This window comes from Pyrgilauda ruficollis, unplaced genomic scaffold (genome assembly GCF_017590135.1).
Source record: "Pyrgilauda ruficollis isolate IOZ18807 unplaced genomic scaffold, ASM1759013v1 scaffold17, whole genome shotgun sequence".
Classification (NCBI taxonomy): Eukaryota; Metazoa; Chordata; class Aves; order Passeriformes; family Passeridae; genus Pyrgilauda; species Pyrgilauda ruficollis.
Genome location: NW_024515875.1, coordinates 2,764,287 through 2,791,321, shown reverse-complemented (window position 1 = coordinate 2,791,321; position 27,035 = coordinate 2,764,287). Strand labels below are relative to the sequence as shown.

At 40.6% G+C, this 27,035-nt stretch overlaps 1 protein-coding gene across 7 annotated transcripts in view; it reads right to left on the bottom strand.

The window, feature by feature from the left end:
• Positions 1-27,035, bottom strand: part of BBX (BBX high mobility group box domain containing) — a 134,213-nt gene that overhangs the window by 43,038 nt on the left and 64,140 nt on the right. For all 7 annotated transcript variants that reach the window (XM_041463894.1, XM_041463896.1, XM_041463899.1 and 4 more), the window contains 4 exons: positions 15,345-15,515; positions 13,635-13,877; positions 7,065-7,263; positions 1,816-1,883 (listed from right to left, as the gene is read on the bottom strand). In XM_041463894.1, the coding sequence (XP_041319828.1) occupies positions 1,816-1,883; positions 7,065-7,263; positions 13,635-13,877; positions 15,345-15,506 (672 nt within the window). In that variant the 5' untranslated portion in view covers positions 15,507-15,515. The remainder of the gene's footprint in view (positions 1-1,815; positions 1,884-7,064; positions 7,264-13,634; positions 13,878-15,344; positions 15,516-27,035) is intronic.

Sequence of the window (27,035 nt, the reverse complement as noted above, 5' to 3'; positions counted from 1 at the left end):
CAATCACACAACATGCCTTTTGATTTGACTCTAAATCTACATGTGGATTTTATTCCTACACTGCCATCTGAAATCATACTACTGAGGCTCTTGCAGAATCAAGACACCTCAGCTCACAAGGTCATAGCAAAGACTTTAGTTAAGGAATGCAATATCTGTGACTAAACTATATCTTCCCTCACATTTAAACATAACAGCATAGTAAAAGCAGCTTGTATGCTCCAAGCTGAGAGATTACAAGTTTGAGAAGGACAGTACAATTTTAGCACAAAATAATGTATTTCTTTTCACTTTTCTGTCAACTTGGCTTGAATGTTTCTTATTTTTCATGATGCAGCACAGAAGACCACTACCCACACAGCATAAAACTTCCATGGCTAAAACTGGTGTGAAAAGCATTGAGGAGTCCTGGCTGTACAGAGGCAATAAATCTCAAATGCACTACACATACAGATTAAGTTAATTATTACTTTTCCTCTCAATAAAACCAACAACAACAACAAAAGAGAGCTCTTTCCTAGAGCTAGAGATTTATGGCAGTACTACTTACTATAGCCAACAAAGAAGCTACAAAAATTGAACTATTTTCAAAGTTGGCCTAAAAACCACATGATATTAATAATCAGTCTAAAGAAAGACTAAAGATCTCTGCACTACTGGAGATATACACAAACACTTACTAGACTCCTTTGTAAAAACACGTTTGTAATGGCAACTAACTACAAACTTCTTTTTAGACATAAGGATTTAGTGAATAGGAGCAGATGCAACACTTCAATTACCTGTTAGCACTTGCAGGGCTTCAGTATATACAATGATGCTGACTTTGGAGGAAATTATTTGTTTATTAATTTGTTAGTGCCAAGGCCACAGTTGTGTCAGGCATTGCACAAGCATATAGAATCCTTGCCCAGAAAAGCTTGCAAACCCCACCTGTTTGTTAACACTGTCACTGTATTTCAACCCTTTTTCCTCTGACAATGTCTCTTCATAGGGCAGGCTTGACTGGTGTGCTCAAGTATCAGCAGAGTTAATACTGAACTATGCTCGACCTACATTCACAGCTGAGATACAAGACACACATTTCATTCCCAGCTGAGGTTGTTATGAGTAGAAAAGTTGTCCATTTTTTAAAGTTGCAGAGTTAACGAGTTAAATCAATTGCTGTTGTTAATAACTTCACGTTGTAATCACCTGTTGTTAATAGTTTTTCTTCAATTACCTGTTAATAGTTAAAAGTCAGCTCAAGTGTTCCCCTGCTGTTTCTTGGGAGATGACACCTGAGGCTGCAGGTAGCAATGGTGGGGGGGGGGGAAGGCGACGTCAGAGCTCAAATCTTGCAAAAAACCCTCTAAAAACAATGAGCCATCATGGAATTAAGAGATCTAAGTGATGTCTAAAGGTGAGGAACTTGATCCCATGTTAGCTGGGATCCTCTCTGCCTCTCACCCTAACTTAAGGAGAGGTCGACTAGAAAGGAGACCTCGAATGTTAGCCTGAAAAGATGGAATCGCCTAATCTCCTGTGAGGATGGAAGCCCCAGCTCTGCCTGCAGACCAGCAGACACAACTGCATCATCCTCCTCCTCCCTGCCACTCCTGGGAACAGCGGCAGCGTGGGCACGACCCATCCGTTTCTCCCCACTTGAGCTGATTTTTTTAATAACGGCATTATAAAGGAGAAAGACCTCCTGCCCATTTTATTTCAAGGTTACCTGAGATGTGTCCTAACTTTCATTCCTCACTGGTCAAATATTCCTCTTACAAGCTCTTTAAACTGAGACCTCACAGTAAGGGAGAGAAGAGAGTTCCTTACCTCTTGCGCAGTAAGTGCATGTTCCCCTGCTAGAAGCAGCATACTCAGGCCTCCCATTTGGGTAGGATCTGTTAAAAGAGTAAAATGAAGTCTTCAGTTGATTCATTTGCTTGTTTAAAAAAAACTACCACTTGCACCACTAAAGACCCAGAAGACTATTTGTCACAGACACTCTCAGCAAGCTGCCATCAAAGGCAGTTCAAGAGAATCACAAAAAACCATTTCTGTACCCTCTGGGAAGGCTTTCAAAGCTGTTTGAAGGATTTAATTGGATTTGTGTGCTTAACACCCCATTGCATGGATTTACAAATCTACTGCCAAAGGTTTTACGTACTATAGAGATGAATATCTTTAAAACAGCAACTGTAATGATCTCACACATAAATATACACAAAGATGTTCTAATAATGCACAGGTTTACAAGTCGGTGGATGCTCCTACCAAGGGAGCGGTTCCTTCCTTGGCAACTGAACAAATGAAAGGATGGAACAAAACAACACAATCAAGTTCAGAAGCAAAATTTCTGTTTTCATTTGTCTACAATTTAGAGCTGTATTTAGTGGTGAAAAGTGCCAGCCTGACAGCTCTGAAGCATAAAGCCAGAACAGCACAAGCACTGGCCAGGCAAGCTGCCTGCCTACTTGTTGCCCTGCCAATATGATACATAATTGAGGAATGTAAAATGGAGATGGAGATATAAATGTTCTTTCTCCAAGTGTTTAATACTGACAGCTTTTCCCCTCTAGCCTTCCTGCACCTCAGGAGCTCAGAAAATGACAAGAAGTGAAAGCAATAAACTCTGACATTGCATTACTCATGGAGTAGCTTTTCCACTCAGAACAGTGGTTGCTCTTCATCACTATGAAGACTAATTGTCTGATTTTGGGAGAATGCCTTGGGAGCAATGCAGGTGCCTGATTTAACAGTGTCATGTAGAGACTGGGAGACAGATAGTGGCCAAATGTCTCATACAACAGCCACAATGTGAGTGGAATTTTTTCATCTTTTCAGATGATGTGGGCCAAACTTGTACCTGTAAACCTCCAAAGAGTTTAGGGCTACAGATGGTAACAGTCCAATTTATGGGAATACTCATGAATGCTGTTCAATTCAATACCACACATATTTTGGAGGTTTTAGTTTTTTTGAAGAAGTTTGCCTTTTTGAATTAAAAAGGGGGGAAAAAAAATCACACTTCTATGAAGAGACAAGACACTACCAGAAGTGTAGGATCTAGTAACAGGAAGAGACACAGAAAATGTGAAGGACCAGTAAGTATCTAAACACAATTAATAAGTGAAGTGATCCTGTCAGCAACAGCACTTTTTGCCATCCAAGCAGTTGATCAGAAACCACTCAGTCCTTCAAACCAGAGGACATCAGAGCAATTGGGAAGTGAAAAGTGAACACATATCTTGAAAGATAATGACTGAGCAGACAGTGGATTTGGAGGAAGGAGAGACGGGAAGCGATCTCCAGGCCCTCCATAAACTTACTGAGCCCCATATTAAAGAGTAAAACCTTGGCTGGTAGTTTTCTAGTTTCTTTACTCCCTTTGGCAGATGTTTGCAGGATTCAAATCTTCTAAGCATTAAGGGCTTTCTTCCAGGTTTTAGCTTAAATATGCTCAAGGCCGGGTAGTACTTGTTTTTCTGGTACTTGCATCTCTAAGATTAGTAACTGTTTCCCTAAATGGTATCTCCCTTTTTGCATGTACAGGAGTTTTTCCTGCTCTTCTTCCACTTGTTTTCTTGGTCTAAACAATTCAAGATCTCCCAACGTCATCAAGCACATCCACCTTCCATCATTTCAGCACTTCCTATAGCTCTCCTCTGCAGTTATCCCAGGTGCAGTTCATCTTTCTTGCATACGGATGACCAGCAGTGCAACCACATCAGATGAGGGGGGTCCTGAAAACACTTTGCCTGATAAATTGCAGTATAGCACTTTCTCATGCCTGCATCACCCTGATGACTCCCAGCTGCTCTTTTGTGCTTTATTTTCATTACCTGTTGGTCCTTTTCCCCCTCCCCAGCTTTTGCCATCTCAAGAACACCCAGTTTACGACTGTAAAATTCTTGCCTGTCTTCTAAATATCTCCTTGGTAGTTTTGGCTTTCTGCCTTTCAATTAAGTAGCTTATCATAAGAGAACAAAGATAGAAGTATGGTTTACTGTTTTTCTCCCTAAGTAAGCAAATACTTAAATTGTTTATTTAAATATCAAAATTAGGAGGAAGGAAAAAAATGACAGATGAATTAGAAATCAAAGTTTAATGTGATGCTTAAACAACTTGAACATTTATGCTGCAGCTGTAGCAGAGGGCTGGTGCTTAGATGTCTGCTCATGATAAAAACAAAAATCCTTCTACTAAGGTTTCCAATTACAAAATAACTTCACCTAAGGGAAGACAAAACGTACATAACCAAACAGTGCCATATGCTTATAGTACCTTTTCAGCACAATAATGTTTCTCTTCTGGCTCTAGGAGCTTACTGGTAAGAAGAATAATTTTAAGGGGTACTTTACAGAATTTATTCTTAAATCAACAGTACTGGGAAAATAGCACACACTTTTGACTTGCAGAATGGCAGGTGATTCGTGACTTTCTCAACAGCTTTTAATATTGACGAAACTTAAAATCATCTCTCTGTTTGGGAATGACATACTTTGTTAGTACTGGGCTGGTTACAGATTCAGCAGGCTGGCTTGTTCATCATAGCCATTTCTCTGTCAGAGGAAACAACAAACTGAGGAAATACTAAGCAGGAAGGAGGCCAGCAGGAACCGGCTTCAACCAACTTTTACCTGGAAGCATAATTGAGCTTCTTTCTGAAAAAGAGAAACTGTGTTTCTATAGGGGTATAGTCTACTCTAAAAGTGTCTTTCTTCCAGCCCTTGCCTCACTAAAAAGCATTTTGGCATGGAGATGATTTTCTTCTGAAGCAAAAATATTCAAGTACTGAGAATCTCACACATTTGTATGGCAAAGCTTTTGCAAACAGCAGTGTTCTTTTCCCTCGCTCCTACACAGGTGAGCCATATAATGAGAAAAACATGCTCAATTACAGCTTTCAGGCTGGATGATCAAGGACACCACTACTGGGTCTGCAGGTCAGAAGCCCAATGCTGGTACCATACCTCAGCTACTTGATATAATGGTAGGTCAGCATAACAGACTTAAATGTGGCATGGCTATTCTTGTAAAGCCAAAAAAAAAGAACAGAAACAGCTTGTGTGGGACTTACAAAAACAAAGTAAGATCTTACTGTCTACATATTAGATTTTCTAAAGTCAAATGTAATACAAAAAAGCAATCAAGACATGATTAGCAACAACCAACAAACAAAACAGATTTCCTGGCATGATTCTAGATTTGTATAAACCCTGTCTTGAGGAAGTTACCTGCCTTGAAGATACAAGTGAATCTTGTGGCATTGTGAATACAGTGGCATTTCAAAGGTAAAAGTGCTTTTGAGGTGGTTCAGCTACATTTCAGTTCATCAGCTAGCATGCAGCCTGGATTTTAAAGAGATTGTACTGGGTAAAAGAGCGAGAGTTGAATTGAACTATCATGTGAAGTCAAGCAGAGAGGAGCACAATAAACATATCTAACATGAACTGGTATATAGTTGACAAAGCAGTAATCCATTTGGCATGGCACACTTGTCATGATGTGGATGCTGCTAACATCTCTGTCAGAAGCTGTCTTTATTTTATAAGATATTCTTATACCCAAGATACTGCCAGCTTTCACTGGCATGAGGATTGGAGCAAGATCCTCATGAATTACTATGCTCATTAATTCAGCCTGCAGGAAAAAAACCAAACTATCACAGGTACCACTAAAGGTCTTTCTTCAGACATAAATGGCTCTATAGATAGAACAATGGATTAGTTTCTAATTAATTCTTAATTTCTCTGTCCCCTCCTCTGACATGTGTTGATTCAAAACCTCTGTGCTCAAATCTCGACATTAGGATAGCCCAGCAGGACCAATGGGGGATGGATGAGAGGTAAATTAAGGCTTGTTACTTTTCTTTGTGTTAAGTCAATAAATATTTAAGGAGAATAGAAATGACTCCTCTAAAAGCAAAAAGAAATGGTCTGAAGGGGCTTGTGATTTTTGTAACTGCTCTCCCATATACCAGAACTATACAGCATGAAACACTTATTTTGATCACATTTCACAGTTCCTTAAGAGCCAGAAGAAATTTCATTACAGGCATTTTCATACCACTATCCTAAGATATACATGCCTCTTTATCCCTTTTCATTCTTTTAAACTTGTTCCATAAAACCATTTTCTACTCTCCAGCTCTCAGTCTCTCTAAGCAGAGAAGTCCTATCTGCTACACACCGACACAAACCAGGTAGGATATGACAAAGTTTCTAATTTTACAACTACTGATGCATCTGAAACTTTAAACGAGCAAAAAACAAAACGAACAAACAAACAAAAAGCCCACCAAAACACAAAAAAACTCCAAGGGAAACAAAAGGAAAAAACACTGGCAGGGAATTTTTTTTTTTTTTTTTTACCTTGACTGCTAGATTCTTAAGCTGCCAGTATTTAACATTAATGTCCCTGTATTTCAAGGTCAAGATTACAGCACTCATGCTATTTATGGATATCAGTGAGAGATTATCTGCTTTTCACCAGTTCAGGCACTCCACCTACACTTCTTCATATATTTCTTTCTTTTTTTTTTTCCAAATGTTTAGAGAAGTTTCAAATTTGCTCCTCCAAGATACAATGGGCAAAACAGCACATTTAAGTGAAATTAAATTCTGCTTCCCTTGATGAAAATACAAAAGTGTTAGCCCCACTGGTACATTAATCTACAAGATTATCATATCCAACTTGAGACACCCATAAATTATTTTTGCAAAGAGTAAATTACTTAAAAGAGTACAGCATTCTATGACAGAGAAACAGAACGCACACAATCAGCACTTTCCTTTTTAACCAGAGAACGGAAGTCTCTGACAGCAGATAAGCTGGAATCGAAACATCAATCAAATCTGGGTCCTACATGGGGTAAGAGTTAGGATGCCTCATATCTTGAAAATAAATCATGCACTATGGAAAATTTTAGACAACTGTTACACAGAGGTTTAACCACAGTTTTGGCAACTTAATCTGGGACACTACAGTACCATGTGTACTAAACAAAACCAAGTATCCCGATTCAGTTTCAATACCACATCCCCAGAGCTACAGCTGAGTACCATGGATGGAAATCTCACCTGCCATCCCAAAGTTTAGCTGTGGCATTTCTTCACTTTTGGTTACTTTCCTTGGGCTCGGTAAGTCTTTTGCAGAGTCTGACGCGATGGCCCATAGCTTCTTCCTGTTCGTAACACTAGATGCCTGGGTTTTCACAGGTTTGTTGGTTGTGGGGCACCACTTATATCCTGGGTTTGCTTTCATAAATGCATCCTTGTACTAGAAAAGAAAACAGAAATTATCAGCCATGACATTATACTCTACACAGAGCAACCAGAGCACACTGCATGTAAGAGGATTTAATACAGTAACTAATCCTTAAATATCTTGATTTTTTAACAGTTTAATCACATGCTTAAAGAGTCCAACCACCAACACAATTTGCTAAGAAGAAGTATTAAGGAGAGTTGTATCTAAAAAAGTGGATTTTCTCTTTCCTCTCCTGAGGGTCTATTACCCAGAGCAGGCTGAAGCTCTGATCCTGCAAACTGCTCCCCAGTGCTTGTATGCTCATGCTCTGAGAAACAGATACTTGAATTCTTTGCAGGTTTACCTTCTAGTTTGAATTAAATAAAAACACACATTTAGCAATAAATGCAGCACAATGCCTTGTCTTGCACTAATTCTTCTCAAACAGTTCTGTATTTTAGAATATGAGTATATGCTTTCTCAAACCAGGCACCAAAAACAAATCACAACCAGTATAATGTCATATTCACTATCTTGTGGTAACACCATACCACTGTTCTTTCCAAAATGTACCATGCTGTATGGCTGCATAAAACAAACTGTGACCATTTAAAACATTCTTTGGCCTTGAGCACCCAGCACACATCTCAGTTGTTTGCTGTGTTTTTGGTATGAGGCAGCAGAACAAAGAAAGCCAACTACACATGGGCAGTGGGGGAAGGGCACGGGAAAGGACCAGGATCTATTTTATTCACAAAACACCAAAATTTTCCAAGAATTTTACCGCCCACATTAAACCAAGATTTTTGAATGTTAACAGTAACAGAAAGACCGCATTTCAGTATTTTACACGTGTTGCTATGCAAGGTTGAGAGCTGCCAAATCAGAGGAACATGCCACACATTCCAGCTGCAGATGTTTGCCTAACAACTGACAGGGGTGTACAGCACTTGCTGCTGTGGGAACCTACCCAGCCAGTACCAGCACTCACCGCAGGGAGAAGGAACCCAACACCCCTTCACGACTGGGTAGCTCCCAGGGGCAGCACAAGACCAAAAGAGTGGCTTTGTGCTTGGAAGCACATGACAGGGCAGATGCAGGAAGTTTGTTCTGTGATTACACATTCCCACAGCTGACATCAGTCCCAGTCATGGCACAGAGAAGCACCTGTGTTTCATGCACATGCATGCACAGAAACATAGAGAGGAAAAAACATCCCTTGGGCATCAAATACAGGAATAGCACTGAAAGCCTTGTCCTCTGCTAGAGCCACTACAGTGTTTTCCCAGCTGAAGAACAGCCTGCCTTGTGGCAGGGTCACCATTGCACATATACTGCTTTCTTTCATTTCTATCTTCACCTTTGAGCTGGCACTTGCTACTTCCAGACCGTAGCAGAGATAAAAACGTTTCGGTTTACAAGAAACACAGCACTGCGTGAACCCCGCTGTGGGAAGTCCTGTATTTATAGAAATGGCTATAAATAATAAAAATCTGCAGGAATCACTGACCCACATACATGCTGTATTTTCTGAACAGGGTGTATGTATTAAATCTGCAAAGTAAGGACTGCGACACTGCTTGCCTCACTCCTTTTCCCTTTCCCTCAGTTTGCTTTGGGAGCTCAGTATACCACAAAAATAGCCTGGCGGAGGGAAGGGATAGGAAGGGGAGGGTAAGGGAAGAGGAGGAAAGGAAATACACGACAAAGCAGCTTCGCCTTCCATTGTTAAAGCCACAGCCCACTCACAAATCATGTTTCCAGCCTGCAGAGTGAAAAGCACAGTCACTAGCAATGAGCTACATAAGCTCTTCATATCAGCAATGCTGCTTTGAGTAATTGAATTATTCTATTGAGTAATTTGACAAACCGACAGGCTGCCCATCAAACGAGAACTAGGACGCAAGCCATTTGTGAGACGAGGCTGCAATAAGCTTTTAATCAGTTTTCAACAAGAGTAATTCAAGTGAGCTGGTCTATTAACATCTTTTTTTTTCTCTGCAAAGCCAAGAAGTGAACATTAACTGCAGTTTCTGAAGGCAAAGGAGCATACTGAGGGAGGACAACTCATTGGAACCATTCAGTTTCAACATATAAGATAAAAAAGAGAAAATTTAAAAAGTCAAACAATGGCCAAGAAGTACTTTATATAAATGTATACAGGAGCCGGATCCAAATCTTAAAAACCCTTTCAGTATTGACTTTTGTGACTACTCGACCAAGGCCTAAAACAAATAGATAGATTTTGCTTACCAGGTCATGAGAAGATAAATTAAATGAGCTACAAACTAACAAGAAAAGGTCAAAGACAACAGTGTAATCTACTGCTTTCCTCCCTTTCACCAACTGTGCAGCAAAGCAACTTAACATAGCCAGTCTAAGCAGATGTCTAAAATGGATTAAAAAAAACCCAAAACACAAGCAAACCAAACCAACCAAAGAAAATTACAAAAAAACCCAACCCAAACATAAGTACCTAACCTGGAATGAAAGACACCATCTTGCTTTCCACAACAAATGGCAGGAACTGCCCAGCAGGGTCGCGTTCTGAAGTTTCAGGTAAGAAATAGAACAAGACGTGTTTGTGGGATTGGTTTGATGCCTTATTTCTGTTTTGTGAAAGCCTGGAGAATGCTATGTTATGCAGCAAGACCAGTACCCCTTCAGAACTGAGGTTAAAACTCCCCAAGCTGCTTTCATCACCAAATAAAAAAAGATTTGCTTCCTCTATTTGTGGTAGGAACAGGAGCTCACAAGTGGATTTCAGATACACCTCAGGCTAGCTGTTAGCACGTATTTAATTTTAAATGTATGCTATTAAATGTCACATGAATCCCAGAGACTTATCATAAAAAAAAATTCCCCAGAAAATACAACACTCCATTTTTCACTCCTGAAGGATGCAGGGTGTGCATTACACATGTTATAGTCCATACGTCAGCCAGTGGACTTGTCAAACTCCAGCCAGCAAGCCAGGACATTTGTCCCCTCCTACCCTCAGGAGCTGCCAAAGCAGTGGCACCACAAGGCCAGCAAGCTCCCAGTCTGGCTGATTGGACCTGAGACACCACTGGCCGAGGACCAGCAAGGAGAAGTGTGCAGCTCGGCCACAATGGCAGCAGGATCACACAATCACTGAGGCTGGGGAAGACCTTGAGATCACTGAGTTCAGCCTACAGACCAACACACCTTGCCAACTACAACATGGCACACAGAGCCATGTCCAGTCTTTCCTTAAACACCTTCAGCTCTGGTGACTCCACCACCTTCTGGGGCAGTCTACTCCAATGTCTAATCACATTTACCAGGCTGCTCCCTACAGAAGACAATCCTGACTGCCTGGATCTTGCTGGTGCAAAGACATATTTAAAAACAAAGTGTCTTCTAGCAAAAGAATAGGGCTTGACCAGTAACAATTTCACCAGATACTTTCTAAGGCAGCTGAACACTCCCAGAAAGTCCTGTAAGAATTAACAGAAGAACACTACCCTTATTACTGAAGTGAATAAAAATGCTGGTGTACATTTATGAGTGGCCAGATTCATTTCTCTCAGTGAAGAAAAATGCTAAAACATACAGCAACACTTCTGGTTCCTTTTCGAGTATGTATCAGCTACTGGGATTATATCCCAGACAGTGAAACTTTCAAATTTAAGGTGATCTAGGAAGTCTGCAGGATAGAAATAGAAAGCCTACTCATAAAGTAACACCAGCAGACATCAAGCTCTGCAGAGGCAGCACCAGGTCTCCAGGGCAGTTGTTGCTACAAGAGACCAGTAACCACAAGAAGGAAGATAGAGGGAGTATGGGGCCAGTTTTTCCAGATAATGAAGGTACCCCAAGGCGCAGACAGGTACACAACAGGATTTTCCACAGTGCCTGAATGAACTAGAGACCTGATGAGCCTCTCAGGGAGTCAGGGACAGACGTCCATCTACTAGGAAACTTCTCCTAATTCCAGCCAGCAAAAAGTTTGGGTGCCTCACTATCTCCCAAAATGATACATCTTGCATACAGCTAAGACATATGTAAGTAAATACACAACTGCCTTTACGTGCATACTGCTGAGGTAATCACTGCTAGTAATAAGCAGGGAAGAAACTGAAAGCTTCTTGCATGGCACATGATCTAACCTAAATGATTTTGGGAGATATAGCAATGAGTAGTAAAAAAAACATTCTAGAGACTGTAGAAGAGCAGGGACTGTAGCCACTGCAGGAGGGACCACTTCTGTAAGGTCCACATGTATCTCTGCAGGAATGGTTTGGATGCTCAGGGTATACAAGACACATTGTAGGGATAGCAGATATGACAGAGGGTTCCCTGGGAGATGTGTGTCCTCCTAGGACAGTGGCTACAGGCTGTGCAGCAGAAGTCAAAGGACACTGAAAAGCTACATTTAAGCAACAGAAGATTACTCACTGTATCTTAAATCTCAGTAAGCTTATACAGGTAGTCAAACAGAAGACAATTGGTACAATGGCATTTTTATTTTCTTTCAAAGATACTCACCTTGATTTTTAAATAAATTCTCTTTAGGAAAAAGCAAAGTACCAACAGGTGGTTCTCACTACAGTTGACATTAATCTCTTTTTGACAGTCTCAGCAATAAGCCTACCTACAGGTGAACCTGTTCAACCTGCTCTATGTGAACCTGCTTGAGCAGTGGGTTGGACAAGACAGTCTCCAGAGGCCCCCCTTTCCAACACCAACCATTCTGTGGTTCTGTGAAAAGCAAGTGTTACATTAAAAGGACCAATCCATGCACACAGAATAGGCTTGTGGGTGAAGAAGGCCCAAATGGATTCAACAGCACATTATAGCTGCAACTACACTGTTTAAAGAATAAAAATTACATGCTATCTCTCTTCTAGTTCTCAGTCTTAGTTCTACTTATAATGATGTAAACTACTTAGATTTATTGTTCTGCTTTGACACTGAATATTCAATTTGTTCTTCATGCCAAAAAAAATCACTACAAGAACAATGATTAATAGTTTCAGATCTGTCACTTCATACAGAAGTTCTGCAATTATTTTCCTTCTTAATGAGCAAGTTTCCTTCAGCAAGACAAAAGGCTATGAAAAACATTCGCATTGGGTTTGTTTCTTCCAAAAATTATTTCTTTATTCTCATCTTTCCTTTCTCTGCATCTGTACTGCCTCTTCTAATTGCCCTTTCTCCAGACATTTAGAGAAATATCACTAATTCGTAAGCGGGAATGCAGAATGAAACTGGAATGGCTGAAAAAAGCTGAGACTCAAATGTTTCTACACTGTGCCACAGATGAGAAACTACAGAGGTCCTACAGACCCTGCTTAAAAAAGGACCTGCCATGCTAAACACTTTGTTTTTCTTGTGGACCTTCCCGTGCTCACATGAGTTACTGAACAATCAGACCTTACAGCCTTACAGCAACAGTAGTAGACATCTTCAGATCCCAGGGCAGGCATGGGTAATATCAATCATTTCACAGTTATCTACACTTCCCACAGTATGCTAGCATACTCAATAAACAAGAGAGGTATTTTTCCTTCTCACTGCTGTTCCTTTATTTTTATTCAGATTGAATGCAAAGGTTACCCACAACTTGTATCATACAGGTAGTCACAGGGATCTGTTTTGGGGTCAGGTTATCAGCCTAAGTAATCGGCTGTATTTTTCTCACTCTACTATCAATAACCACAGGCTTCTTGGCAACAGCTTATCAAGAAAGCTATTTCTTAAAAAGGCTCATTTGAATTTTAAGTTGACATAAAGATACTTTGTGAAATACAGGGATAAATCTCCTTTCCTTGCTCTTGTTAATGGACTTTCCCTGTTTCTTGTTAACGAACTCTGATTAGGCACTGCTCTCTGACTTGGTATTGGGCTCACCAAATCTTGCTTCATCAGAAACTGGTTAATGGGGAATGTACTTCAAGAAACACTAGTAATTTTTTAATTCATTAGCATCAAAGGTAAAAAGGGACTACATTTCTTGACTGTGCCATTGGTTTGGTCCACCAGTAGCTGGCATCACCGACAGAGAATGCACAGCTAAGTATCACTAGTCAGCTGACATGGAACTGTATGTTAGTGTTTACAATGGCCACTATCCTTGTGTTAATGCTTGTACTGCAGAAATTATCAGGCCATACAATTACAAAGTGCATATAATTATAGCAATGACTACCAGAACCAGGTTAGTTTGTATACACAGACCAACTGCTTTCCATTCTGGTCCAAAGGACCAAGTGAATTAAAGCAAGAACAGCAGCTGTTCTGGGTACCATAACCCCATGGTGAACCTGAGGAACAGAGGGAAGAGAAAGATCCCAGAGAAAACATTTAATACACAGAGAAAAAGAAGACAGTACGTAATGAACTCCCTTTACATCCACCATTCAGACAGAACATACCTCCTTGGCCATGTCAGTGTATTTCTGTTTTTCTTTTGGATCTAGAACAGACCACCAATCTGCCAAGATCTTGGTTGCGCCACGATTATCGAGGCGAGGGTGTTCTTTCCGCACAAGAGAGCGGTGGCGTTTGCAGAACAAGAGAAACGCATTCATTGGTCGGCGAGCTCGTTGCTCTGAGGACTCGTCATCTTCAGTCTCATCAGCATCCTGCTCTAAACCATCAGGGCCAAGGAGCGGCACCTGGCAGAACCAAAAGGGAAGGGGCGTAAGCGCAGTTATCCGCATTTCGCACAAAGACTGACACTGCGTGCGCTGCATGGGAGTGAGGGAGAGGCACATGGATGCACACAGCTGTCTCCAAAGGCCATCAGTTCCATCCAGACAGTGCAGAGTTCCACATCAAACCTCCTCACCTGATGGTCCCAGGTTCATTTATGCTCTCTGCAAGACTTAAGGCTGACTTCCAAGTGGAAATATTTCTAAGCTGAGGACCATTCTCTGCTAACAGTCCTAAAGGGGCTGGAGGGACAAGATCCTTCCTACTCTCCTTCTGACAAGGAAATCATCTCAGTGGGATGAGGCAAGCAGAGCTACCTTGGACCTTGATTATTCATGCTTGCAACTACAGAGCACACAAGGAGGAACAGGTAACAGTTAGTTTGCCCATTGTTTCCCCATCTCCTGCTGGTCACTGCTCAGCCTGTGAGCAGCACAGCAGTGCAGCCACCACAAAGCTGCCCAGCAGAGGCAGAGAGCAAATCTCAACAGAGTACACTGCCAAAGGGATGAACCACAGAACCTACTGCATGAGACAGAAAATCACCTCCTAACTGCAATGCTGCTATTTCATACAGTGTTGTGAAAGGACCTGTAAGATCAACAGAAAGCACCATCAGAGAATCACGCTCTTGCTTATCCTCGTCAAGGTCACCCTCTCAGTGTATGTCTCAAGGCAGTCTCCTCAACATTAACCTTTCATTCCTGCCTTAGGAAGGCAACAAGGAAATACAGGTATGAATGCCATCTACATGATGGAATCATCACATCTGCATAAACAGTTCCCACTTCTTGTTACAGAGAATGAGTCTAACTGGAAAAGAGTGAGGTGCCACATGGCACTAAAAAAGGGTAAGATCTGTGTCACTGAACAATACCAAAATACCAAGTGCCAAACCAGAGACAGTGTGCACTCAGTACTCTGGAGGATAAGCTGAATTTCACATGCAAAGATAGCAAAAATTTCAGACAGCTTTTTCCTTCTTTTTCCCTTTTAATCTTTGTAGTTTTAATCTTTAACAAAGAAGAATGAAAACTTTTATTTTTGGTATGCTTTTCAGAGCCACTAGAAGCAGATACCAAGCACAAGCCAACGTCATGTCTAAAAAAAGCAATTAAAAAAAAAAGAACATCAAAAACCTACTTACTTTGAGCAATCAAGATTAGGATGTACAACACATTATTAAAACAAAGCAGATAAAACTATTCCAGTCTACAAAAATTTGTCCACTATTTTCAAGGCATGATTAACAACTCACTCTCTTGTGTCACTACCTGCCTTTACAGCCTTATGGGCACCACATCGCATCACTTTTTATTGGCTGTGTTTCTTCACAGAAGAGAACAAGACAACACAAAATAAAAAACATAGCTAGGGAGACTCTGATCCACCATTAACCATCTTGGGTCAAAGCATCCAATTAAATCTACCTTATCAATATCTTCCTCTTCTTCTTCCTCTTCTTCCTCTTCAGAGAAGTCAAGGAGTTTCTTGGCAAGCAGGGGATGCCACTGAAGACACTTCCTTTTTGGTCGCTTCCCAGTTCCTTCACCTTCTGTTGAGTGATCCTTATTCCTACTACTGCCTTTCATTACTGTGACCTGTCATGCAAAAATATTGATAAATTCACAAAAAACCCTTAGGCATAAATGACCATCAAGCCAGCAGCAAATATATGAGGCACCAATGCAAGACTCTCAGAATTTTCTGGCAAGATATTAGATAGAGATTTATTCCAATTATCAACATAAGCACGGATGTACTTTATGCAATCTTAACACTTCCACGTAATGCCTAGAGTAACTACCAATACACAATTTAAGAGCATGAAGTAAGGATGCCAGCTAATCCAGCTCTCAAATGCACCCCTGTCTGAAGGATGGCAGAGAAATCCCTCACTAGCCAAGTGAGTGAGAGACTCCACAGCTCTCTCATACATATATCCATTGTAGCTTTTCGTATTTTGCCACTGCAAATGTCAATGTCAGGACATCCCTCTTTCTCACAGTGGAACATATCACCAACCACTCACGTGTTAATAATGCACTTATATACACCAGTGTTGATACAGAGCCCCATGACACTGCGAGCTAGGATTTGTCCAGTGCCATTAAAAGGCACGACAGGGAAATTTGAGTCCCTAAGAGAAGTGAATTTTAATACACAGATTTGAAGCAAACAACCAGAGATAGTTTGCTGACATTTCCAAAGTACTGCACAGGAAACAAAAACCATGTGCTGAGCCAAGTGCATGCAGAAAAGACAAATGATATTTAGTTGTGTGTGTGTCCATATCTAAAAAATACCTCAGAATTACCTCTCAGTAAAAATACATGCTTAACACATCCAAAGTATCAATTTAATGGTTGACTTAAGAGATGTGCTACACAACTAAGGGACAAATTAATATATATATATAAACAAATAAAACCAGCACATCACATCAAAGTACTGAAGCGCACAGCAAGTGCTGCTAGCACACAGTCTGGTCCCTTGTAGCCTTCCGTTAGCATAGTGTACTATCAGTGGCAATCCTGACAGGAACATGGCTAGCTTTCCAAGAAAACAACACAAACATCAAAACAAACTGAACTTAAGAGTGGTTAGCCAGCTACACCTTTATAAAGTGAATAAATTTGATGTAGTCTCACAGGAGTTTCTCACCAGCAGGGTAAAGCAGCTGCACTAAGCCCTGGTCCCACAGGCAAAGCCAGAAGAAGATGTGTTGCTGACTCTCAGGGCACAGAAAGAATCAAACCTTCTAACTGCCAAGGCCACAGTACATTTTAGGATGCTGCTTTCCATAAGATGCCTGGTGCAACGCTAATGTTTCAGCCTGCAGGGGCACACAAGAAAGCTGCCACGCTTGCACTTACACTAGCTGCCCGAGCCACTGTGCCACCTCTGGGGCAAATGCCCCACAAGAACCGTCTTGCACAGCTCCAGCCACACTCCTACATTTAGTAAGCATTACTTCTGGTTTTGGATGATCTCTTCCAGGTGTTTCTTGTTGGTTAACTCACTGGCATTTTGGCAATGTGCCCTTGCTAGCATCAGAAATGCGCATAAGCAGCTGCTTCCCCTGCACACTTCAAAAGTGCAGAAAACAGAAGGACCTTCAGACACTGCTTACTGAAGGAACAACTGAAGCCTGAAGGAAGGAGGTTCACAAATTTTAACCTACATTTTAAAATAGCATTTTCCTGGACATATATTGAAGTTTGTCAGATCTTCCCCACCTGTCAGCAGTACCTGCCCCCCTAGTCATTACAGAAACCCTGTAACTTCGTAGTAACTTTGTCCCATTAAGTGACATACTTTGCTATCCACATCTGCCTGGAAAAACGTTTAATTTTTGATTTCGTATCACGCACTTCTCTGTTCATTTTCTGTAACCAACTCCTGTAGGTTACAGGGAACTTTATACAGCACATAACATGCACCATTTCACCTAAATTTTCATCCATGACTTGCAAATCAGATCCAAATATATGAACCACTGGGTCTTTAAAAAAACCCCATTAAAGTGTGGAATTAAGCCACAATCCAGTACCATGAAATGTAAGTTTGAAATTGTTTTTATCCCACTGTGACCTCTGCCATGTACCACACTGCACTGTGCTCTCCATCTGTCTCTTTCTGAAGTGCTGAACCACCATTTGTTTTTGTTTGGGGTATTTTCACATAACAAATCACACACAACCCAACACTGAGTTAATGCTCAAGCAGGAACTTCAGCTCCCGTGGGCAGCAGAGATTCGTTCAGAGATTGCTAAGTGATACAGATCTGCCTATTACTGCAGTCAATAAAGCATGTGGCCTATTTCTGAGCAGGATAAATACACTACAGTACAACAGGGAGAGCTACTCCAGCCCTCACCACTCATTCATGTACATGAGCTAACCATATGGCTTCTGTCTACAATCAGTCTTAGTATGATGAGTACTACTAGTAGCCTTCTACCTTGTTAGTGTGAAACTAAATTAATGTTTGAGAAGTGCTCCACGATCCTTCTTTACAAAGCTCAGCTGAAGTCTCAGGGCTATTTCAACAACAGTATTGCCTTTAGAGCTGGCACCTCTCTGCCTGCTGCCCTTAAAAGGATGAGCAAGGGAAGACTTCACAGGACTTATGACTTGTACATGTGTTCTCCATCACCCCTGAGACCCTGCCTATGCTGTGCTGAGTTTGGCAAGGCAGCACAGAGCCAGGCACTGGTCACCTTGCAAATCCCTAAGGGGCTCTCAGTACCTCACACCTCTTCACCACAGCTGAGCTCACAAATAATTTTTCTTTTCCTTGCATGAAGGCTAGGTATTAAACACTCATCACTAAAATTAATTAATCAAAGCTCATTAGTGCTAAAATAAAAATATACACTCAGCTTCAGGAATCCAAGGGATGTTCATGAGGTTGTTTTAATAAATTGTGAATCATTTTACAACTCAGAGTCAAGTCAAATCCTGGCTGTCAAACAAGCACTGTTTACCACAGAAAAACACAGTCATTCTTTCTGCTTTAGAAAGAATTTCTCTAATGGTCAATAACAAAAACCCTCCTGATTTTGACCCCACTGATGGAAGGACTCAGGCAACAGACAGACTAAAAACTTTATGTTTACAACATGGCCTGAAGTCCCTCACTTCTTAAGTATGTCATACAGTACATACTCTACCCTCTATGCCTGCTCTTCTTTCCTCTAAAATAGGAACTAATTCATAACAAACACATAAAATTATTTTCTTCCCCTTAAGGGTGGGTCATATCCTATTTTTACACACTTTTGTATTTCCAAATCCTCTTTCCCCATATTTATTTATTCAGGTCCCCGTAAGATCTGACCTATATTTCCGGGAGAGAGAGATTTCAGAGACTTCTCAGAGACTTTTTTTTGGTGCACTTTTTGCTGATGCCCCTCTGTCAAATATAGGATTGGCATAATGAAAAATGTTCTAATTCTTTATTACATCACATGTGACTTTTCCTATAAAAATGGATGCCAACATGGTATAGTAAACTTGCTTTCCTCTGGACTGCTTCATCTTTTACTTTACTATGCCCACACTTCATGGGCATTTGTCTCCTAATTGTTGATATATTAACATACATAATTACGAGAGAAACCCATAAAAAATCCAGGCAAATGCAAATTACAGCTAAAATGGACATTTTCCTTTTGGCTAGATGTAGCAGAATGCATGTATGATTAAACGACAGTGGAAGTTTTACTGGTATTATTGACTTCTTGAATGGCAAAACATCAATGGAATCCAGTTACTGGACTCTTAAGATTCTATTTATTTATCTGATTTTTTTCCCCCTTGACACATTGTCAGTAGCACATCAGCCGCTTGTTTTACATGACAGACTAGAAGCTGGCAGACAGAAGCAAGCAAAAATGCCACCTGTTTCTCTTTCAAGGATCCTCAAGTGCTGGCAAGCATCTCTACCAGTATGCTTTTAAAAGAAAGAGCTGCACTTGGACCCTAAAAGAACTAAAGCACACCTTTGAGCTTGGCAACTGAGAAGGTCCATAGGAAGTCACAGAATAAGTCAAATCTTTGAGAGATTTGGGCTTAAAAGTAGAGAAGATACACAACACCTGAAGCGTAAAGTTTGCAGTAAGTGGAATTTATGAACAAGAACACAAAAAAAAGGAGTAATTTCTTCTACAGAAATCAGTAAAAATATAAGGTATCTTTTAAGGCAGATGTAATGGCTTGCAGAAGTTTGCAAAAGTAAAAATTATTAAAGCCAGGCAACAACATTTTACAAGTTACTTCTCAGCTTAAGGATGACAAAAATGAAGTGACAGCCATTAGGTAGAAAGTAGGAATATTTCAACAAGACAAGACAAAGGTATGGACAGCTTTCCTTAAAATAAGCCCCATATGCTTATTGGAAAGAATATAATATATATATTATAATGTCACCAGAGGATACCTGTCACGGCTGACATTCATGATCCATTGACAGCAAGATACCTTCAGGGCGACATTCTACATCTATTTTTAGTGCATATGCAGATCAAACATTACGAAAATATTACATCAGTACAAAAAAATAATTTTCTCGTGTGTGTGTGTGTGCTGGCTGTCCTTCTGGTCCTAGAAACTGTAATCAAAGAATCACACTCTTCTTGGATGTCTTATAAATATGTATAGCTAATAGAGCTTCAGAGGAAAAAAATTTCCTTAAGAAAAGAGGTGGATGAAGGGAAAGAAGAGGAGAAAACATTCAGCTTTTACTGCCTCTGTTTCTATTTTAAATACACAACTGTTTACAGGTCTTCATTTTTTAAAGTGTTCATTAACAACAAGCATTTTATTACATTTGGTAATGCTAAGTTTTGTTTTTCTGCTATCTTCCTCTGTTATTTATAAAACCTTATATACACAGGTGAACAAGTACTAATTCAGCAATACCAATTTTGGGACTATCTCATCAGTGTTGATCTGCCACTGAGAATGCTGCATGTCCTAAATAAGCTACACTTGATAAACTACATCCATAAACACCAAAATCCTTGTAAAGGTCTTCAAAAGCGGCCAAGTGCTCTAAGGCAACCGTTGTAATACAGGTTAGAAAGAAATGCAAAACCTGCAAAAGCAGAACCCCATGGATTGTGATTATGGTATGTTCCCTGTTGGAAGATTCTCCACAGAACAACATATGAGCTTCAGCAACTTTCATTTCCACGAGGACAGTGGAAATGAATTTCAGATTTCCTGTTACCTTAAAAAAACCCCCACATTTCCTGGAGGCCAGCTGGGCTCTTGGTTGACTCACTGAAGATTACTGGTAGTACCAAGGAGCAAAGGCAGAGTTTCAAGAGGATTTTCCACACTTTCTGCTCTGTTTGACATTATCTAAGTTCTCTACTACATAATAAAAACAAATGCTATTAAGAAAAGAGAGGACTGAACTATGACACTAATAGCTCGTTGTTTTGGGGACTACTCAGTCAGTGACTTGAGCATTTTCAATAAAGAAGCAGGAGACTAGGAAATGAGTTCATGTCCTCAGCAGTCTAGTGGGCTGAAGAGGTATTTGAATTTTCACATGAAAGCAAAAGGAGATTGTGGCTGGAAAATACAAAGTGTTTTGTTTTGGGTTTTTTTTTTTTTTTTTTTTAATACATTTCTTTTAGCTCTGGAATAAATGAACCAGAATATTTCTATAATGTAAGACAAAAACTAGTTGGCACTAACTGCTGACCATTCAGTGAATATACTCTTTATTGCTTCACAGCAGAAAGCCATTAATGAGCTTTCTAATTTTCAGAGATGTGATGGTTTAATGGGGGACATGCTGAGACTCAATGGGGTCCTGTTTGCCAGCAGAGGTTTGGGAGAAGACTGTCACCACATGAAACACTTAGCAACACAGCTACAAGTGTTAGTTAATTTTTAATGACATACTCTTCCATCTTCAAAAATTATTTTAAACTGTTCCTTATTCTCAAACTCAGATAACAGTTGCTTGCTTTCTTTGTTCTCTAATACATAAAATTAAACCCCAAGATCATAGAAAAATGTCAACAGCATTTTTTAAAAATTTTGGAGGATTTTTAAAGTATCCATTTCATACCTGCCAAAGAGGAAGAAAAGCAACATATAACACAAGTCAATAGAGTTTAAACTTCAACTCTACTCTTTCTCTTTTCCTTTAGACATGCTAAATAAGAAATATTTCGTTTGGCATTTTTAATGCACAGAAATCAAGCAAGCTTTGTCTAGTATGAAGAAGACTCTGTGTTAAACGACTGCACTCACTGTAGCACCTTTTGCCTCTGTGAAGTGGCTTGCTGGTGCAGATGAAGGGAAAGAATTGATGTAAGAGTTTGCCTTGCAGAAAAAGGTCTGGGGCTGCAAATCACTAACATCTTTACTCAAACAGAAGCATATTAACAGGAGCCTAGAGTCACTCAGGTAAAAGCAGCTGTCTGAAGACTAAGGTCTTAACCATAACAGGACTTTTTGTTGTCTTCAATTTAAGTTACTGTAGGACGTTTGCTATTGTAGGACTCATTTTAGACTTCAGCAACTGGAGAGGCAGGAACACAAAAACCAGAAACCCAGCAAGTCACAGGCTACAGCTATGCTTACTTCACCAAGCAAGGCTCCAGTGGCACACTGTGCTAGCCAAAATGTCTGGGTCATGAAGTGCAGAAGGCAAGAATTTATTAGGGTAACATCCACCTTTCTGGACACCAGGTGCTAACCATCCTGTGTGCCAAAGGATCACCAGCAGGTCTGCCTACAAGCCTGTGCATCTGCTGGAACAAGGCACCTTCCTCTGCCTAGAGCTCCTGGAGAGCAGGCAGGGGGTTGTCCCCTTGCATGCTCTGTGCAGTGCTAATGCAGAGGAGCCACAAACTGGGGAGCAGGGCAAGGCCTCCTGCACATGTAGGTGAAGTCACTCACCCAGGGGAGGGACACACTGGGACACCTGCACTACTAAACATAGCTCTTCTCCTAGATGAAGGAGAAGTAACCCACAGAGCCTGGAAATTCTGACAATCCTTTTGCTCCAAAGCAGCATTTCTTTTTGCTTCGACATTTGCTGCTGCAACAGGAGAGAGCACCAAGAAACCTCGGAAGGTGAGCAGAATAAACGCCTGAAATTCATAACACAGAGGCAGCAGAACCCAACCTACTTTGCAATACTTCCTCCCACAGAGGGGAGATAATAACAACAACTGCTTCAGAGCCCTCTACTGATACCAGAGCAATTTATCAGCAGAACACTTTTCATGGAATAGACTGTAAAGAGCTACCACCTCTCAGACAGGAGATGAGTGCTTGTTTGCAGAGCATCATAGACAACAGCAACATCACAATCCAAAAAACCACTGACTTTCAGGAAGTTAGAGCTGAGAGAGCGCACCATGAAATTTTTTTTTTGTTCCTTTGTGTCCCTGTCTAAGCAAGACTACCTGGGCCTGCATGGGGAGCAGCTTTTATAGAAAGACAGCTGTCATTCCTGCATTCCCCATTATTTCAATGTTGCAAAACGAAAGTCTTTATGATTTGTCAAGTGGATCACCAGGAGTTCTAGCTCTCTAGCTTTTGCAAGTCACTAAATGCTTAATCTCAGCATAAAGAGTTTTTAAAGTGAGCTCACAGGTAAGATGGCCACACGAAAAACTTAATGCATTTCAGTGCATGGACATTCTCATCAGATCATTCCCAGGAGGGCATCTGCAGTTCAGCAACAGCTTCCTCACTGAAGCACCTACCAGGTAAGAAATCCAAGTCAAATTGGAATTTTATGTGAACAAGAATGATAGCCTGGAGTTCTGCTCACAGCCTTTGGAGGATGAGACCCCATAAATGAAAGAAAAAAAAAAGTATAAAAGCACATGTTTTAGACTTGCCACTCCCAAAGCTCCATTTTTATCGGTGATTAGCAGGCATACAAATTGCTGTAGGGTGCAGTCATGGCAGAAACACAGCCAAGTGCTTTTGTGCAGTGCAGAGCAGCACAAAGAGGAGACGTTCCTGCAGCAGACATCGCAGGGGGAGCACAGCTGAATGGTAAAATTGTTCAACTCTCCTTTTCACCTCTTGTTGATTGTGTCCCAGTATCTTCTGCAAAACCAGGACAGTGCAGCTGCGTCTGTCACTACTGTAACCCATTCTAAGTTTTACTATGTGCATAACGGAGCTTTCATAATAAAATTCACTCATAATTACCACCAGTGTCAGGGGAACCATATACAGCTGTATGAGCAAATGAAATAATTACTCCCTTAATACATATTTAATAGGCCATAAAATATCCCTGCACAACCCCATATTATACTTTGCCTACTTCTGCTCTCTTCAATTCAAGTGCAATAGGCTAAAGCAGTTGTCTAAACTGCTAAAGCAGTAGTTGTACAGCTACTATCCACTATTCTTATGGAAAAAATAATCAAATTAATGGCTACAGAAAATATTTACTTAGCTTTGTGTATCTCCAATATAAAGCCCGTAATGTAACTCTTATGCATCTCAGAAACAACCATACAGAGGCTACATAAGAATTTAAAATAAAAGGAGCTTGTGCCATGCTCACTAACAGAAATACCACAAGGCTGACTTGATAATAAATTCTGGGCTACTAATATATTTTCTTCAGAATCAAATTGTCACAACCACCTTTCATCCTCTTCTCTTACCGAGAGGTGTGTAAAAGTGTGTAAAACCAAAAATGAGAAGTGAACCCTTGTGAGTCTGCTTCCTGTATGAACACCTCCCTACCAAACTCTGAGTTAATTTCCAAGCTACTGACCATATTTAAACCAGCAACACTTTGCCAAAAGGCATTGTATCTCACATTAGGCATAACCCAAGTAGGTAAACAGAATGCCAAGAAGAGCTAAAACAAATGGCTACAAATCTCTTCTCACAAACAACCAGAGGAAATAGCCACAAGTTTAGATTGGATATAAGGAAAAACTTCCCCACCAAAAGGGTTGTCAAGCATTGGAACAGGCTGTTCAGAGATCTGATTGAGTCACCATCCCAGGAGGTCTTTTAAAAGACATGTAGATTTGACATTTAGGGACATGGTTTAATGGTGGACTTCCATGATCTTCAAGGATCATTGCAATTCTGTGATTCCATTCAAAGTAAGTGGAAGTCAAACTAATTTACACACATTTATCAGTTATATTTGTATTTATCATCTTGCTAAAGGCAGCATTTTAAGACTCAGGAATGAGCTTTTAATTCAGACTAGATTTCTTAATGCAGCGGTTTAGTCTGATCACAGAAAGAGATACCAAAGGAACTTTAATTCTGGTTTCCGAAGTATCACTGTCTCTCAGAACTATGGATCCACATGAAAACGTTTTGGGTCTACGAACACTTGTAATGATTTTGAAAGCAGATGTATTATATTAATATGCAATTTTCAAGTGCCATCTAGTGGTTATTTTCTATTTCATGTTGGAATTTAAAAATAAACCTTTCCTTCTCTTTATCTTTAAAATTTTTAAAAAGTTTGTTATTTCTATTGCTTCCTGTTATTTTATGATGTGATTCTTGACCGTGCAATGGTAATAGATGCTTCAATTAAGCCTAAGTTTGAGCATTCTGATGAACTGAATTTGGGCCAGAAAACAGCTGATTTCAGAACTAAAGAATTGAAAGAGAAAGGGGAAAACCCCCCCAAACCTTATCCACCTCATCCATGGAAACAAGGCACAAATGTCAGCTCGTTATATAGAGCTTTTTCAGTACAACTCAATGACTTCTTATCATGAGAAAATTCTGACTTGTTAGATGTCTGTAAATAACTCGGGTGTCAACTAAACACACAAGAAAATCCTGGAGAAAATGCATGTTCTAAGCATTCCTTACACTGAATAAAGCAAAAAATCCACAGTGCCATATAAAAATACACTCAACCCAACCTGTGGTATTACACAGGCCCAAAACTTAAAATACTCAGCAAAATCTGACCACTTAACATAGTAGTCTCACAATGGCAACAATTACTTCATGTCTTCTGTGTCCCATCTCAAATATTCTCTTAATCTCCAAGTATAAGGAATTGGGCTCACCAGGTATCTCAAAAAACAGCTAAATGTGCACATGCAGTAGTGTGCCCAAGACAGCATCAAACTGGTCATGCATACCATGCAGACAACCTGTGTGAAACACACAGAGCACATCAAATCCTGAACTTAATATGTATGGAAAGACACTTATATGTACTTCTATTCCACCTGGAAAATTGTGGAAGACTGTGTCAAGCAGCCAACCAATCAAGGAAAGTATTTGGGCTTCTTCACAATGAACCTCTGAGAGCCTAAAAGTAAGATGGTTCTATTTCTGTAATATACTTCTGCAGAGCTACAGTAACGTACAAATAATTTTGTGCCCACCTATGCCTATAGAAAAAGTATTAGAACTCGGAGTCTGAGACAGAGCCAAAGTTAAAAACATACCATCGCCAAACATCATCTTTGTTATTATTCTACTGAAAGACTTGTTAGCTGTGGCAGAAACAAATTATCTGGGAAAAAAAGTAAAAATGCTTCAATCGTATTAATTCTGTCTTGAATTCAAACTTTAATAAAAGGTGTGAACATTGCTATCTTCCTGACTTTTGCAGTTTGCAAAGAGTCTAACAGAGATGAAAAATCTTAGACAAAAGGTCAGAAACAAATTAATAGTCAAACTGGGAAGAGAGCTTTTAACTCTAATCTCAGTCCCTTCTCCCTTCTGCTGTCTCTCCCTTCCAGGAAACGAAGAAACTGAAAAGAAAACTTTCACATTCAGCAACTTTTTTGTGTGCTTGTTCCATGAGTAATCACAGAGACATTGCACCTGCCCAGTAAGGCACACTTCGGATGCAGCTCCAGGCAGGCATCCCTGGAGCCGTGGAACTCAGAGGATGCAGTGGAGTGACAGGCAGCTCATCGCCCTGGCAGGGCCACACTGCTGCCCTTGCACCCCACAGCCCCTGCTCAGCAGCCTCGTCGAGCCAGCGGTTGTAGGCACGTGCCCCCTGTTGACGGAGTGACAAAATCATCCTTTGTCTCCTAAAAAAAGGAAAAAAGCCCCAAAGCTTCTCTCCTCAGCTAGGTCAAAAGACACCACATAGGACCTTGGGGACTTCACCTCAAACTTAAGGATAGCCAATTGGACAGAAGCCAAAAAGTTCCACCTAAGCAATTTACTAGAAAAAGAAGAGAACAAAGAAACTAATTGCTTTTGGGAGGTGTTTTACCAGGAGCAAGAACCTCTTGCCCTGGCTCGGTTTTCTCTGTAAAGATCTTTGTTATTTTGCCTTTTATTAAAAAAATTTCTGTTTCCAACACTGCCACAGAAGCCATCTGAGGTGGCTGAGCTATCTCGGGTGTGATATAAATCTCCAAGAGCTTATAAGACCTGGCTCGAGGAGACCATTATATCAAGCGGTGTCATCCCACCATGGCACTGTCATGCCACCATGGCACCGACAGCAAGGAGCTCGCTGGGCCACCCCATCTGCTCTGGAGTGCGAGCCAGCACTCCAATGGACAGCCCTGGGAGCACTTCACTCGAGATCCCAGCCCTGGTTCCCACTCCTCGTGCACACAACCCCTTACACACACTGCTGAACCTCCCTGATCCAGGGCTCA